Source organism: Metopolophium dirhodum, chromosome 2, assembly GCF_019925205.1.
Source record: "Metopolophium dirhodum isolate CAU chromosome 2, ASM1992520v1, whole genome shotgun sequence".
Lineage (NCBI taxonomy): Eukaryota > Metazoa > Arthropoda > Insecta > Hemiptera > Aphididae > Metopolophium > Metopolophium dirhodum.
Window position 1 is genome coordinate 650,990 of NC_083561.1, and position 16,399 is coordinate 667,388.

General features: G+C 31.3%; 1 protein-coding gene across 1 annotated transcript; it reads right to left on the reverse strand.

Annotated features, from left to right (window-relative positions):
* Positions 1-6,107: 6,107 nt before the first annotated feature.
* LOC132938239 (uncharacterized) lies at positions 6,108-9,630 on the reverse strand. Its single transcript, XM_061004956.1, has 4 exons — positions 9,364-9,630; positions 8,460-8,601; positions 8,199-8,341; positions 6,108-6,254 (listed from the first exon to the last, which is right to left on the reverse strand). The coding sequence occupies exons 1-4, from the start codon at positions 9,628-9,630 to the stop codon at positions 6,108-6,110; spliced, it is 699 nt and encodes a 232-aa protein (XP_060860939.1).
* Between the last annotated feature and the right edge of the window lie 6,769 nt (positions 9,631-16,399).

A 16,399-nucleotide genomic window follows, 5' to 3' on the forward strand; every position in this document is an offset into this window, starting at 1 on the left:
AAAAATAGCAAATTATTTTGATGAGAATTCATAAAAATTTTTCTTTTTATATCTAAGATTTGAAAATGTAATATAAGATTACTCATAAGTTTTTCTACCTTTATCAAAAAAAAAATGTCTAGAAGAAACTTAAATTAAATTTTTATGAGTGTCTGAAATTTATATTTTTACAACATTTGATATTTACTCGATTTCTCATGTAACAATTTTCTTATTTTATTGTAATTAAAAAACGAATGACTGTAGATACTTGAAAATTTCACTGAATGTTTATATTAGCATTTTCTATACACCATAAAATGTTGAAAATATTTTGACTCTTTTTGAGCTGTATACGGACATTGTCAGTTTTCAACTTTTATAGTTTTTTTTTCTATAAATATCAATAAATTTTTATTTGTTGGGTAAAAAAGCGTGAAAATTTAATATAATGCTCCTGATATATTGTTCTAATAGCAGTTGAAAAATATTAAAAATACATAGGCACAATTTTTTTTTATAAGCATTTAAAGTTCAAATTTTGACAACATTTATCAAATTTATAATTTATTAATTATTTTGTAGTTAAAAATTTATAAATTTTTAACTTTTATGGCTAAGGATTGAAAATTTAAAACAAGGCTCCACGTAATAGGTTATATATAAATTACTTTATTCACAATAATATCATCAAATATACTTGGTAAAATCATAGGCTGACTGACCGTTTTCGCTCAGAATCGTTTTTCTTATACAATGATATTATATCATTGAATTCAAATTTAACACCATCCATTACAGTGACCCACTTGTAACCTACCGTACAGCAGAGCGACATCCACTTATCCACCTTTTTTTTATTGTATATTATATATTTCAGACCTCGGTATAATCGTACATAATTTTTTTTTTTTTATATAATATTGTTGGAGTTTACATTAATATAGTACCGGTGGAGTTTACATTTATTTTTTCAGATCAAAAAACATGCCGATGGAATCACGTTATAAATCTGACCCTAAAATCGACAACCTGAAAATTGTTGGAATTTACATGCACTTCGCGGTACAACATAGCAAATTTGCGATCAGAAGATTCCTTTTGTTTTTATTCTCAAAATTAATTATACCATAGAATTATATTATATAGAGCATATAGTTTCTATTGATATTTTTATTTTAAAACAAGCTAATAATAATGTAAAATATCATCATTTTAAAATGCATCATTACTTGCTATAAAGTTAAAATATCAATAAAAACCTAAGAGATAATATTGTTTATTTTAAATTCGATTATTAGTCAACTCACCCTTATTCTATAACGATTGGGGACAAAAATTTTTTATGGCTGAACTCGAATTTGCCATGTTATAAACGTTTGCATAATATGGAGACGATACACATGATGGTTTAACGTCCTCTTAAATAATATAATCTAGCATTCACCGCCCAACCAACCCCTCAAATATATATCAATGTGTAGATATATCACTCATACGTTTTATATGATATCATAGCTGCAGTCTTAAAATAATTCGATCGCTTTTTTGTGAAGTATTTAAATATAGATTATAACAATACTGTATAAATTAATATTGAAATGAATTATAAATTATGATAGAATATTATGTTAAATAAACGGTACTCCAACAATAGTTAGCGTATTATACGAAATATATAAAATCGAAACGTGGCTGAAGGGCGACGGGTAAAACAATAATATTATAATAAACACTTTCTACGCAGTCCAACCCGAAACAAATAAATAATAATAATTACGGAATAATAATAATAACGGAATAATAATAATAATAATAATAATAATAAACAATAGCTGTCGAGAACCGTGCAGCGGCTCTATGGAAATGGTATAGATTCGAGAACAATACTATAGGTGCCCGTTCTAGTATTATTTTAATATCATGTACGTCGGTGTATCATAGCTAGGTATGTGATTAAACTGTTACGTGTACATTATAGCTAATATTATTGAAATCATTGCCTTATAATATTATTATACTTACGAGAAAACGATTTTATTACCTGTGAATCCGATCATCATTGCAGTTTCGATTGAGTAAAACGCAATTATATTATATACACCTTCTTATATATTATGATATAATATTAACATATTCGTCTTATATCCACTCTTGTATAATGTATTGATATATTGACGGACGCGAAGTTAAACGCGCCGGAGCCCCGGAGGTCGGTGAAATTTATTTTTTTACAACAGTCGTAAATATTTCTAGTATTCTCACATGTGGAAAAAGTACATTAACGACCCAATTCCACGTACGCGCTTAACGACGACGACTATGACAAAAAAACGAAATTGTGTCCGCAATTCCAGAACGACATAATAGTGTATGTTATCGTTATAATAATAATAATAATAATATGGCGTACACCTTGACCTATAGCTGCTGCAGCTGTGTACTATAAAGTGGCGTAAAAAGATGGACACCCATCTTGACTATAATATAGTGATGATAACTGAAACTGCGTGGACAGAGAAATCATCGAGGGACTGTAATGATAATAAGCACGACACAAAAATAATTACAATAGTTACAATACAATTATTATTGTGGTAATATTATAATACAATTTATATGTGCATAGGATTTGACAGAAATGATTGTGTCTCGACTATTATTCGGAGGGAGTCGAAATACGAGAAGAAAAAACAAATATGAAAAAATAATAATAATAATTACATAAACGAACAGTGACGTGCAGTAAACCTCGAGTAATGCAGTTAAATATTTAAACCATTCTGGAGAATAAAATTAAGGGTGGTTTCTGTTATGATAAGGTACAATAGGTACATTATTGGAGAAAAGGTTGAAAAGTTGAAATAAAATGAGAAAAAAGGTAATATTTTAATACTTATTATATTTTATTGCGTGAGAAGTGTATGAAATGTAGTTTTTATTTTGAAAAATTGTATTAGATAAGATAGTCAAATTCAGTTTGATGAATACAGCTTATTATTATTATTATGATATATTGCAACATTACAGCAATGGAGTATAATATTTAAGAAATATAATTTAAGTATACATCCAACTAATTAAAGTTGTATTGAATTAAAAAATAAATGACTATTGTTCAAAAATATTAATTTTAATTGCGCATAAGTAGTCGTTACAGGCATACTATTATATTGTGATAAAATTAATAAATATTTTGAGTACGGTGGTTGCCTGAAATACGGGGCTGCCTCTCAAGTTAAGTCGAGTTGATAATCATTGCAGGGGAAGCTAATTTTTTTGATAACCTAATCTTCTTTAATTTTTTTCAATTTGACCACTGGTAATAGGACATACTATAATTGATAAATATTATGTATAAGAGTACGCAGTATTGATCGACTTTGTCAAGATAACGTGATGACCAGTGTTGAGAATAGATAACGAAAAATTCATCTAGATAAGATACAGATAATTTTATGGAAATTTATCTAGATACAGATAAAGATAACTACATTTTACATTCATCTAGATAAGATGAAGATAATCTAAGTTTTATCTAGATAATATTATAGATAAAAAGAATAATTATTACATTAATATAATTAAATAATAGATGTACCTACTTCCTTTTTACCTACGTGAACATAAACTAACTTATAGTTAGTAGTCACAAGTCAATAGGTGTCTGGTACATAGTTACAATTAATGTTTTTGTAGCTAGTACCTAAGTATTTTTATTTTTACCTTAGTTTATTTGTTTAATTTATTGGAACAAAGTTTTACTTATTTTATATTTTATAGTAGACATTTTATTGAGAATAATTGTTGACTATTATGTTTCTTCAAAAACAATGAATAGAAAAAAAAAACGATATTATCTTTATTAAAATAAAAAAACAAAATAATTATAATTATAATTTATTACATAATATTATGTAGCTAACCAAATATATTATTCTAAAGGTTACATCTACAACAGAGCAGCTTTTCAAATGTAGTATCTTTTAGCCGATTTCGCCGTGGTGTTAAGACTTGTATAGCTCCGCTGAACAATCTTTCTACGGGAGCAGATGATGGCAATGATGTGTTATATTTTAAAAATACATTCTTTACAATAAAGAAAGAATCTAACATGATTAAATTTTTATTTTTTGAGTTTAAAAATGATGAACTTTGAATACCAGCTAAATTGGTGTTTCTTTTTTCGGTGGTGCATTGAGATTCGTTTAAATTTTCATCAATACAATTTTCTAGTAAATTGTTATAAAAGTTGTCATCATCACTCTCGTTATTTTCTTCACTAGATGAACCAGAATTTGGAGTTGAACTAATAACAGCACTTAATGTATTACATTCACTGACAAATAAATTTCTGCACAAATTTTTATATCTTATTGGTACCCAGTTCATTTTAAATTTTGGGTGGCTTATTGATGCAATAATAAATGCCTTACTCTTGGAACTGTTTAAGTTAAATAAATAATCAAATCGTTTTTCAAGATTTTGAATTATGCATTATGCATTTTGAATTACGCGAATTTGACTGTATTTATATATGGATGGCACGGTTGTTTACCGATCGGTGGCCGGATCCTTAGTATTTATAAATTATAATCAATGATACCATGAATAAAATTACGATAATATTATAATATTATTTTGTGTAGCGGCTAGTTAAGACTAAGACTATACATTTCACATCTATTAATTATTATCTATACCAAATTGCCAATAAGGGTTATGTTGTCGAAATCTTCATAAAATAACGTTTAAACTTAATACAATTTGCTAGTAGAACATGGGAACAATTGGAAAGAGTTCTGTGAGAACAATCTTAGTAAAAAAAAAAAATATTATTCATGAAAATGTATAATATGATTTGAATTAATTTATCTAGATAAATTTATCTAGATAACTAAATTTGTCATCTAAGATAACCAATAGATAAATGGCACAATAGTTATCTAGATGAGATAATAGATGAGTAATTTTTTATCTAGATAATTATCTAGATAAATTTATCTAGATAAGTCTCAACACTGGTGATGACAATATTATTGGTTTTACGAAATATTTTTCAACGGATCACGGTTGTAAACGCGCTGTGTAGTGGCGTGTTGAAGGATTACGACTTCTCGTCGAAAACTGGTATATATTGGTCGCGATGTGTGTCGGTCGAAGCGGTTGACACGAGCACCAAAGTGAGATAAGAAATAAATACAACATAGTGTCGTATAAATGCATCAAAATTATCTACCATACTGGGTGTTTCATTCAGATATTTAGAACTATATACCGTTAAACGTTAAATTCGAATCAAAAAATGTATTACAATTTATAAGTGTACAATATTAATGTACGGGTAAACTAATAGATATTATTTATTATAGGTACCTAATTGATTATAACTTGCAAAAAAATATTTACATATTTGGCACGTTATAGTACCTACCTAATAGCAATTATTTATCCACATTTTACTACTTTTATATAATATTATTTAGATTATTTAGTATATAGGTAGGTATCTACCTACTTATTCAATGTTTATTTATTGATATTATAAAATTCTTATATTGAAGCAAATGATATTTATTTATTTTTTATATCACGTACTATACTTATATATATACAATTTTATATTGGCACTCGTGTTACACTATAATTTTGATGCAAATTATAATAACGGTTTTATGTATAATAATTGGCGTTCAAGTCATGTTACAAAGCCGTTGGTTGATAAATGATAATATACGTTTTGATTTGATATAGTATGCGTTTGAAAATGTTAGGAAAATTTTTTTTTTTTTTTAATCTGTATTTTGTTTCCAACCGAACCGGTGTAATTGTTTGAGTAAAATCGATGTCGACGAGTGCAATTAAAAACATAATAATTACAATATTCAAAATGATTATAGTATTATATAGTATTAAGTATAATATTTTTTTGTTATGCACCTGCAGGTTAAGACTTAAACGTCGAGGTGGGTTACATATTATAATATACAATAAGCGTGGGTGCAATGATTGCTTGATATAATATTGTATCAATACGATCACCGATCCTCTCTCATCGTTGTGCAACCCGCCGCTGCAGGGCAGTTATTATTATATAGGTAAGCACTAGTCATGTACCAGGTATATACCTAGATGGTAACGTATTGGCTGTTGAGTTCCTTCACTCGTTCCACGTCCCGGACGAATGCCATGGCCCAGTCGACCATTTTCGCTTTTTCGACGACACTGAACGTCTGGACGTCACCGAACCGTTCGCGGCAGAGTCTCGAAAACACCTGCAGCAAATAATAATACGATACTATACGTAATCGTGTGAACCTTCACCGTGGCCAAGAAGATCGCATATTATATTTTTTACACAATCGGTCATAATATGCGGCGAGCGTATTACCAATATCATAACGATGATAGTCGATATACTTGGTCGTAATAGTATGTATTATAAAATAGGTATATACCATAATATACCACGCGTTCGTGATTGCGTCACCGTAATAATAATAATAATAATAATACGCGGTTTGTTTTGCCTTGATCGCAATAATATTATGTTTTAATTGCAAAAGTGAAAAAAGTCACACGGCTCGCGCGAAACAAAAAAAAAACCAAACACCAAAAACACAATGCAAATAGCTAGGTAGGTACAATCGTCGTAGTATTATTATTACCTATTATATCGAGACGATTTTCGTAAAAACCGCGAGAGAGTCTTTCGGAACACACACTCGGTTTTTGGGCAACACCAGCACAGCGCATATTATAATGTTATATAGACGCGTAGTAAAGCAATAACACGTTTTTGTTGCTCAACTTTATTTTCGAACACCGTTCGCTTTGTTTTCGGGGCACACCACATTAATTTTCATTAATGAAAGGTATTTTTAGAACCGACGATTGTATACCTATTTTTATGTTATATTATGCTCTCACAGTCTCACGCCGAAGGATATATACATTTTGATCACTTGTATTTACGTGTACAGCATATTATAGCTAGTATAGGTACACTATCGATACCTGCTGCAGTTGCGGCCAATTAATATTTGATATATTTTTTTCCGAATTTATACGATCGTATACCTTTATTGTATGAATACAACCACCTATTCGAGTGTCTCGCTCGTAAAAAAAAATACGCTTTGCTGCGGAGGATTAACAAAATGTATTTATATTATTGTCTCGAACGTTCAAAATTGTGTCAAACGTTTACTGCAGACAATAAACGGATCTTTTAAACAACAGCGTGAAATGTCCACTGGCTTTTCCAGTTATTCATGCGACGACGTACATGGTTCACTGGCCGAAACGGACGACTCGAATTCATCGTTATTCGCACTCATACTCGAATATTATTATTATTATTATTATTACAAGTCGACAAGTCGTACGAGCCGTATAAATTATGCACATGAACGGCGTGTGCAATAGACGTCATCGGCATAAACTGTAATAATTTCGCACAACAACAATTATGTGCACTGCACAGAGCAGTTCTCGGCATTTTAATAACATATATAACAGTCGAGGAAAATATGTACCACCACCGCCACCACCCGGGGCACCCGGCACCACCACTCATTACCACCCATTACCACCCATTACCAGTCGTACATATATGATATTATGCAAACGCCCTTGCACGAGTTCAGCCCGTTTCCGGCCAAAAACACAACTATGACGTGTTACTGCAGTCGTGTGTATATATTACAATATCGTATTACGCTGTATATTATATATTATTATTATTATTAAAATGTCTCCGCAGTGGAATAATTATGCGGCAAACGCGAAGCGTCGACGTCGACTTCCTCAAAGTTACTGCTACACAATGCACATATTATTATTATGATAATAACTGTAATAATTAATAACATGACACTAATATTACATAATTCGTCAGCGGTGGATTTTCAAATGTTGAGTTCCGGAGCAAAACGCGCGCGGCGGTCCTCCCTCGTCCCGCAGTCACGATAGAGAGCTTTAGGGCGCATATATTATACCATAAAGTTTAGTTATTAGACATTTCCATATAATGGTAGATTACTGTAACGCGCGCAAACTAAGAATGTCCAGTCGTTTTTAAATTCTAAATTAGTTTTTTTTTTTGTCAAATTAAAAAATAGGTACGAAAATGTTTGTGTTACTGACCCAGGAGCAATGGCAATGATCCTATTCTAGGTTACGTTATTTTTTAGATCGAATACGTGATTTGCACTCACTTGAACGTTGTGGGACCACAACTGACTGTTATCCGGCCAAAAGATGATGCCGGATTTTGTCCGTAGATGGCTTTTCATGTTGCTGATGGCCTGTTCGACGCCAGGTTTGGCCAGAGATTCCGGCAAATCACCAGACCCAATACCTAAAGTACATGCGATCTTTTAAATTGCTATTATGTATTAGGTATACAGCCAAAAATAAACATGATGAGTATCGACATCACGCCTGCCAAATATTAATCTAAAAGCGATGTCACTCACTGGCTGTGGCTGATGTTGAATCGTTGATGTTTTCCAGTAGCGTTTTGAGTTTTGCGAAACATTTTACGTACAACGTGGCCGCCTCCAAAACGTCTTTTGGACACATAGCGTCGTAGTTTTTGTCGATTTTCTCGAGGCCAATCTGATAGGACATTGAAGACATGACTTTATATATAACTAATGGCTGATGGTATGGGGGGCGAGACCGTAGGTAATTTATACATGGTTACTGGTTAGGATATTTCTATACCTAATATACTGAATGGTATACTGCGATCGAAGAGTCTACTAGTAACCGTTATGGTTATAGATATTGTTTTATGATAAATATATTTTTTTATCAACCCGACATCTGCTGATTTTTTAATATAATAATTAATTTCAATATTATATATTTGTTTTATTATTTTTGTTGACTATTCTAATTAGGTACCTAATAATTTTTCAGTGTTGTCAAGTAGAGACCTTCTTAATGATTAACAAAAAAAAAATTCTTATCTAATAATATATGAATATATTTAAGCAAAAGGAAGTGCGATCACTGGATGGCTTCTTCCCTCACCCTTTTTCATGTTCAAACTTATTATAGCACATATTCTTATTATGCCTTTGTGTATAGATTGTATATCATCTAATAAAAATTAAAAAAAAAAAAAAAAAAAAGTATTGTCAAGTTATTACTACAACAAAGTACAAACTAAAATGGTATATACATGATTGTGTTGTATCACATATCACATATCACTTATCACGGTGGTGATGATACCACAACTTGATTATATTATGTACCTATAACCACTTTGGTAACTAGTATGATGCTCTTCGATCACACTTTAATACATGGTATATCCCATCCATGTATACGTCATCTATGGGCAAGACGCCGAAAAAGAGGTCCGCTCACCTCGATCCGGTCGCAAGTGCCGGACAACGTATTCGCACACTCGGCATTAAACCTCTGAAAGTCGGCCATCAGCGACTCCAATCTCGAGGTGTTACGGGGATGGCCGTGTGACGGTTTCAATTTGTAATGAAACTCTTGTCGGGCGGTCTTCAGTCGCTTTTGGACTGCCTCGGTGTCTAGCCGAAACGCGCCGGACGCCTCGTCCAAACTGGTCACCGATTCCTCGTGGTACGTCGCCAGCACGACGTTTTTGAACTTGCGTTCCATCGCGTACAGGTCGGTCGTTAAATCGAAAAATTCTGAAGAAAAAACCCTCCCCCGGCCATAAGTACTATAACGTATCACGATAAAAAAATATATTGTAGCGATAATTTATATTATTAACGAGCCTAATCAAACCTGATAGTTTCAATATCCAAATTAACTCCGACTGTAGCGCAGTGGCCCTGCTGTTTTTCACTACTTCCGCCATGATTTCGGCGTATAACTCCACCGTATTCGGTTCCTCGTCGATCCAAGTGTTGTCAGCCGATTCGGTCATCGATAAGTCCTATAACGGCGCTTAAAGTTACAATTTAAAACGAGCCGACTGCCTATTCATATAGGTAACTACGAGTGTTACGTCCAATCACTATAATATAGGCATATAATTATATATTGTAAAATTTACCGCAGCGTTAATTTGCGATTCCGACGCGTAATGAAATATCGCTGAGTAGACGTTTTTCAAAAACCTAGGTCTGTCTGTTACGGTTTCGTCGCTGCAGCTGATTATGGTCTTGCAATAGTCGTAAAATTGAAGTTTTCCTCTAATAAACGTATGTTTAGAGTTCGCTGCGATATTCGTCGACAAGTACACCACATCGGATTTTGTGTTCCATATAGATTTTTTGACATTATATTTAAGCAGAGCCTCTTTAAAACGAATTTCGTACATCATTGTCGCGCTTATATTCTGTTAAGTATTTCTTACGTATGTCCTTGTATGACTCCACTACGAAATCGATAAAGGCATTTGTCTCCGACAATATTTCTGACCAACATTTTGACAACTCTACAACGTCATTATTTTCAAACGTTTTTTTAGCAACGTTTAATTTCGTGTGTAGAGAATCCAAAATTTTTTCTAAATTTAAAATTTCTTGACCCACAGTGACATTCAGAAGTTTGTAAATTGAGTAATATTTCTGTTTGAATATTTTTTTGTCTAGTTCAATCTCGACTCTATAATAGATAATTAAGAAAATTAAGGCACGATTAAAATATCATCATATATATATATATAAAATAACATAGTTACGGTTTTATCAATTCAAGAAGCGTCGCTTTGATATCAGTTACTGATTCATAACTATTTTCTTTTAATTTCTTTAATATTGAAGTTTGCTTGTGAACCATCTTTCGGCTTAAATGTTTTAACATATGAATAGTATTTATAGCTTCTTCGTGTCCATAATTTCCGCCTTCTGGGAACATTCTATTAACAAATTTAATGGGTTGATTTTTTTTTTTTTAATTAAATTAAATTGTTATCAGTAAACTTGTTGAAGGATTTAGGTAAATTATAAATTTACTTAATAGACTTCATAAATTCCAAAGTTGAATTTTCTATCGTTTGGTATTTTGACTCGATATCGTTGTAATGTGATTTATACTTTTCGTTTATTTCACTAGCCACCAAATAAATTTGATATTTTAGTTCGTTCATTGTTTCAGTTAACTCGGTTATCGACAATTCGTATGCATTAATTTTTTCGACGTTTTTAAGTACCGATGTCTTCTTTAAATCAAATTCCTTTAATAGTTTATTTGTCTTATGTTTTAAGTCTTTACTCGTTTCTAGAGCTGCCTAAACGATTTTTATTATTTTTTTTATCAGTATAGTTATAAAATACATGTGACTAATGAGATTTTCTGAAATTACTTTCGTGTGCCCCGCGAAAAGATTTTTGTGTTGTTCGATTTCGTCTATTCTATTCTTTGCGAACCCCTCTTGCACTCTAATGGTCCGGATTTGGAGTAAGTGTTCTGCTACATTAAATCGTTCGTCAATACCCTGTTCTAACATACTGGTCCACGACAGTTCATTATTCATTAAATCCAGTGATTTTAATTCCAATACAAACGCCCACAATCGTTCATAAATACTACGCAAGTGAAAAAATTGAATAATAATTTGACAACATTAATATTCAGATCATGTTTTAAATATTTTAATACTATAGGTATACTAACGTATGATAAAAATAGTTCACGGTAGTATCAAATGACGTAATCGATGTTTTGATGGACGCTGACCAACTCTTGTCTTCCATAGCGTCATTAAATGTTGGCAACGGTTTAATACTTTCCGGAAACAAGTTGATGATTACTTCAACTTCCGATCTATCCACGTCTAATTCTGTTGAAATTAGATCAATGTAGTCTGATATGACCTCCATCTCGAGATTTCGATTGACTTGTATCCTATATTATGCATTGATATAAGGTATTCAAGTAAAAGTACTCAAATCAAATACTTTATTTTTTATACATTTGTTATACAGTATTTCAATTTATTGTATTTTAAATACTGATTATTATAGTAATGAATATTTTTGGTGTTTAATTATTTTTTTTGGTAACAATTTTATGAATCGTAATTTCAAATTTCAATTGAATTCACAATGATTATGTTAAAGACGTATGTTGTTTATAACTTCCAAATGATAAAATGTTATACAATTGAATTATTAGTTATATTGTGGCCTTCTATAACCTGTATATGTTAGGCGTATGAACATTTTGAACAAAACATGTTACCTATATGTATATATTACGTGTAAAATTGATCATTTAAAAAAAAAATATATAATATTACATATATATATAATGAAATATATTATACTATATACATTTTATTTTATTTATTTTTGTACTTGAGTCGTATTAACCTAATTACTACAATAAAAAGTCAAAAAAATATTTATTAACAGTAGGTAAGTATTTTTTTTTTTTTTAAATATATTTTCCAAGGTAAGGTTAAATAATGGACAGAGTTACACATTAAAACACATTTCGAAAATAACTATACCTGTCTTTAATATTATTCAATACGTTAATGCACTTGAGTTCAAACTTTCTAACGTCGGTCTCGTCAGACGTTTGAACTAGCGTGTTCAACTCTGCGCAAAAACTGTCTTCTAACATCTATACACGAATAAAACCATCAGTATGTTATATTATTATGTATTATAGATGAAATGGGGTAAAATAATTTATTCACCAAAATTGTTACCATACCTAATTATTTGTCGTTACACAAGACGTCTTAAAACTCATCGTAACAAATCGTAGGTAAGTATATAACCGATATCGTTAAATAATATTAAGTAGGTATATCGTAGAGTTCATTAAAAAAGGTGTAATATAACTTGTTTAGAAAAAAAAATAATGTGATGATAATTCTGTAGGTATTCATGAAATTATATATTATAGTTTTGTAACCTAGATAATGTGATATAGCGTTGATAATACGCGTCAACCTAGGTAGGTACTAAACAACAAGAGAAACGTGAAATTTATTTACTATAATATGCAGTTAGAATTTATTTATAGGTTTCATAAATTTCAGTTGGGGCAGTTGATCCCCCGCAATTACGCCTCTACAACATTGTAATATATATATATTACCTTTTGAGTTTCGTGCGTATGATTTTGATAGTATAGGAGATATAGGTACATATACTTGACATTATATTATCACTTACATCTAATTCTGAATCGTTGATCTTAAATGTCGTATCCAGAGCCACAAAAACGATATCCCTAGCTTTCATAAAACGTCCCGAGTGACCGTAGATTAATTGTATGACCGGGCTAAGTATAGCACCGATTTCGTTGAGCGCGTTTTTAACGTCACTCAAAAGCAACTGGACTTCCAAAGTCGTTTTCATTTTTTCCTGTTGCAATTTCGTTGTTTCGGTCACCATTACATCGTTGATCACCGTGGATTCCCTGGAACTGAGGAATTCGTTTGAACCCATAACGGTGTTATCAAACTCTGCCAAGGTTCTCGTCAAAAGCAATCTAATCGCTTCAAACCCTTCGCTGTGTAACGTTATTGCCATTGCGTTTATTTCATCTGAGATTTGATAATCAATCACATTTTAAACAAAACAATAATATTCGGTGATCATATTATAATTTATAATACTACGACGAGAGGCGTTCTTATGCAAAATGCACTATTCCCAGTTTAAAGGTATGTAGTTGAAAACAATAATGTTGCAATATTTAATTTAAAAATATTCAATAAATTACATTACATATAAAAATAATAACGTTCGATCCAAAATATATTTCTATTTCATAATTTCTTTCATTAACCGTAAACATGTCATATTAAAGAAAAAATATGTCTGTTTCGGAAAATAACGCAGAAAACGACTTACCAATTTTTTCCAAATGAATTTTTATTGAATCTGAACATTTTAAAATTAATGCTATGTCCATACGATTTTTTGACATTCGCATTAACTTGTCAAACAATTCGTTTAAGTCGTTCAAAAAACGAATCAAAGTCGATTGAGTGTATTCAACTGTATCTGATATAATCGTCTTAGCGTCGGTTCTAAAAGTTTTTATTGATATAATAACATTAAGTATTAAATAAAATAATCGGTCGATTAAAAACAAATTTACGACCGAGTGAAACGCACATCAACTTATTTTTGAAACTCTCTCCAAGATTTTTTTTAATTTTTGCTTTGACATCGCAGGCTCTGAGTACGAAATCTTGATGAAGAGTACCACTCCACTGTAATAGTTTATATCGCAAGTCTTCGTACGTCCGAAAATTTCCTAATTTTATCGTGTTGTAGTTCTGGCGTTGACAAATGAAATAATATTACTCAACACCGTACGCACGATAAATGGTTTATTACAATATAATTGTTATACTTTGAGATATTTTTCGTAGAGCCGCTCGAACGAGTCCTCCGAAAGTTGTTTGACGTCTAACATGTGCTGTTGATAACAATCCTTAATTAACGCCGTTCTTTCCTTTTCAAAGTCGTGCAGTTCGTCCATAAAACTTTTAATGATCTGATTACGTTCGTTTATCAAATCGTTCACGACTAAAAAACATTTTTGCAACGAATCGAATCGGATAAATTCGTCCTAGAACACGATCGTAATATAATAATATATATAAGGTAATCGTTCGTTTAAATTTTATACTGCAACAACAGTAAAATATTTATTTTTTGTTAAGATTTACCGACTTTCGGTCATCGAGGATACCGGATAACGAGTTGTCTATAACGTCCAGCGATTCGTCTAACGCTCGAGAAGCTTCCAATATTTTACGTTCTATCTCGTCGTTGATCGATTTAAATCTGTTTTCAACAATTTCAATTTGCCTATCGACCCGTTCTGTGTGCCTGGCTATTGCCCTATTGACAGCCTCACTGATATTGTGATTGGGTTCTATCATCGTAATGATTACAAATGCAGTTTATTTGTCATATTAATAATTGTCGAAAATTGTGGATAGTAATAATATAATATTATAATACACCCAGATTTATGATATATCCGTTACATATAGCTAATAAAAAAATCGAAATTACGTATTTACACGATCGTGAGTAATTGCAAAATATTATATTTTAATTAGGTACTAATTATTTTTTTTTACTGCCAAATGTGTTGTGAAAACTGAAACCAGTTTTTATCTACCATCAAATACCACATATATTACCGATTCGAGTTTTGAGATTTTGTACGATCAAAATCTCCTCGTCTCTTTCGGACAACGGAATGACCGGACACACGTCGGTCGGCTTGGTCGTAATCTCGTTTTCATGAAAACGAATACCAGCACAGGACTAAACACAAAATCACGGGAGTTAAGTATACGTAAAATGTAGTACAGTTCTCAACATATATATAATATTATCATTATTATTTTATTCGTGACGATAATATAATATAATTATACTGTCGTTACTCCGTACTCACTTGGGATCGATCTGAACTCGTTTTAGTCGATAAGAACGACGAAAAACTGTTACTCGTAGTCCTAGTCCTAGACGTCGTATTCGTCGACATATTTTCTGGTTTATACGTGAATCGCAAGTATCGTCCTCCGCTTGGATTACAATAATATACGTACGACGATATCAGAAAATACCAGTTGTTTGATTGTCATAACGACTCGGACTGCCTATTTTTTTTTTATTTTTTTTATCGAGACATCCTATTATTCTCGGGCAGTTTGTGGACGACGATTTATTAATTTTTGATGACGCCTCATTATAATAACAATATGATATATTAACGCGATAAGTCTATTTTTTCTATAAAGTTTTATTTTACGACCATTGATGTTGGCGGTGTATTTATACGCAGTGATCGGTCTTTAACTGACTTTTCCGCTTTCGGGTAAAATATTTAAAAGTTTTCGAAAGAAAAATAAATTTTCTTAACCATTAAAATATCATAATATAATATAAGGTAGGTATTGGTATTGATATTTAAGGAATAAATCTAATTTTTACTTTTTGATCGTAATGTTATTTTTAGATTTTTTCACGACAAATTACTTTTTTTTAAATTATCATAATCGTATGTAGAATATGATATGTATATGGTAAATACATGTGAACACGGGGACTAACTCATTACTTGGAATTTATTAAAAAAAAAAAAGAAACCATTTGTTAATTATTATCTTATTCAGTGTTGCTATATCATTTTTTTATATATAATTGTTTGTTATAATACGCATATATACCTAATATTACTGTACCTATATTGTTCAAAATATATTATTATTTTCAAAACATAAATCGACTCGGACATTGTGGCCACTTAAATGGATCACTACGTAATAGTGCGTATAATATAATATAATATAAAATATAATGATCGCCGGCCTATTATATGGACGCGACTCCGCCGCTTATTAACGCTGACAACCAGAAACGCCCGGTCCACGCCGTTTATTTATTAGTCCTTTATGACCGACAATCGCGGGCGGAGCGAGATAAAA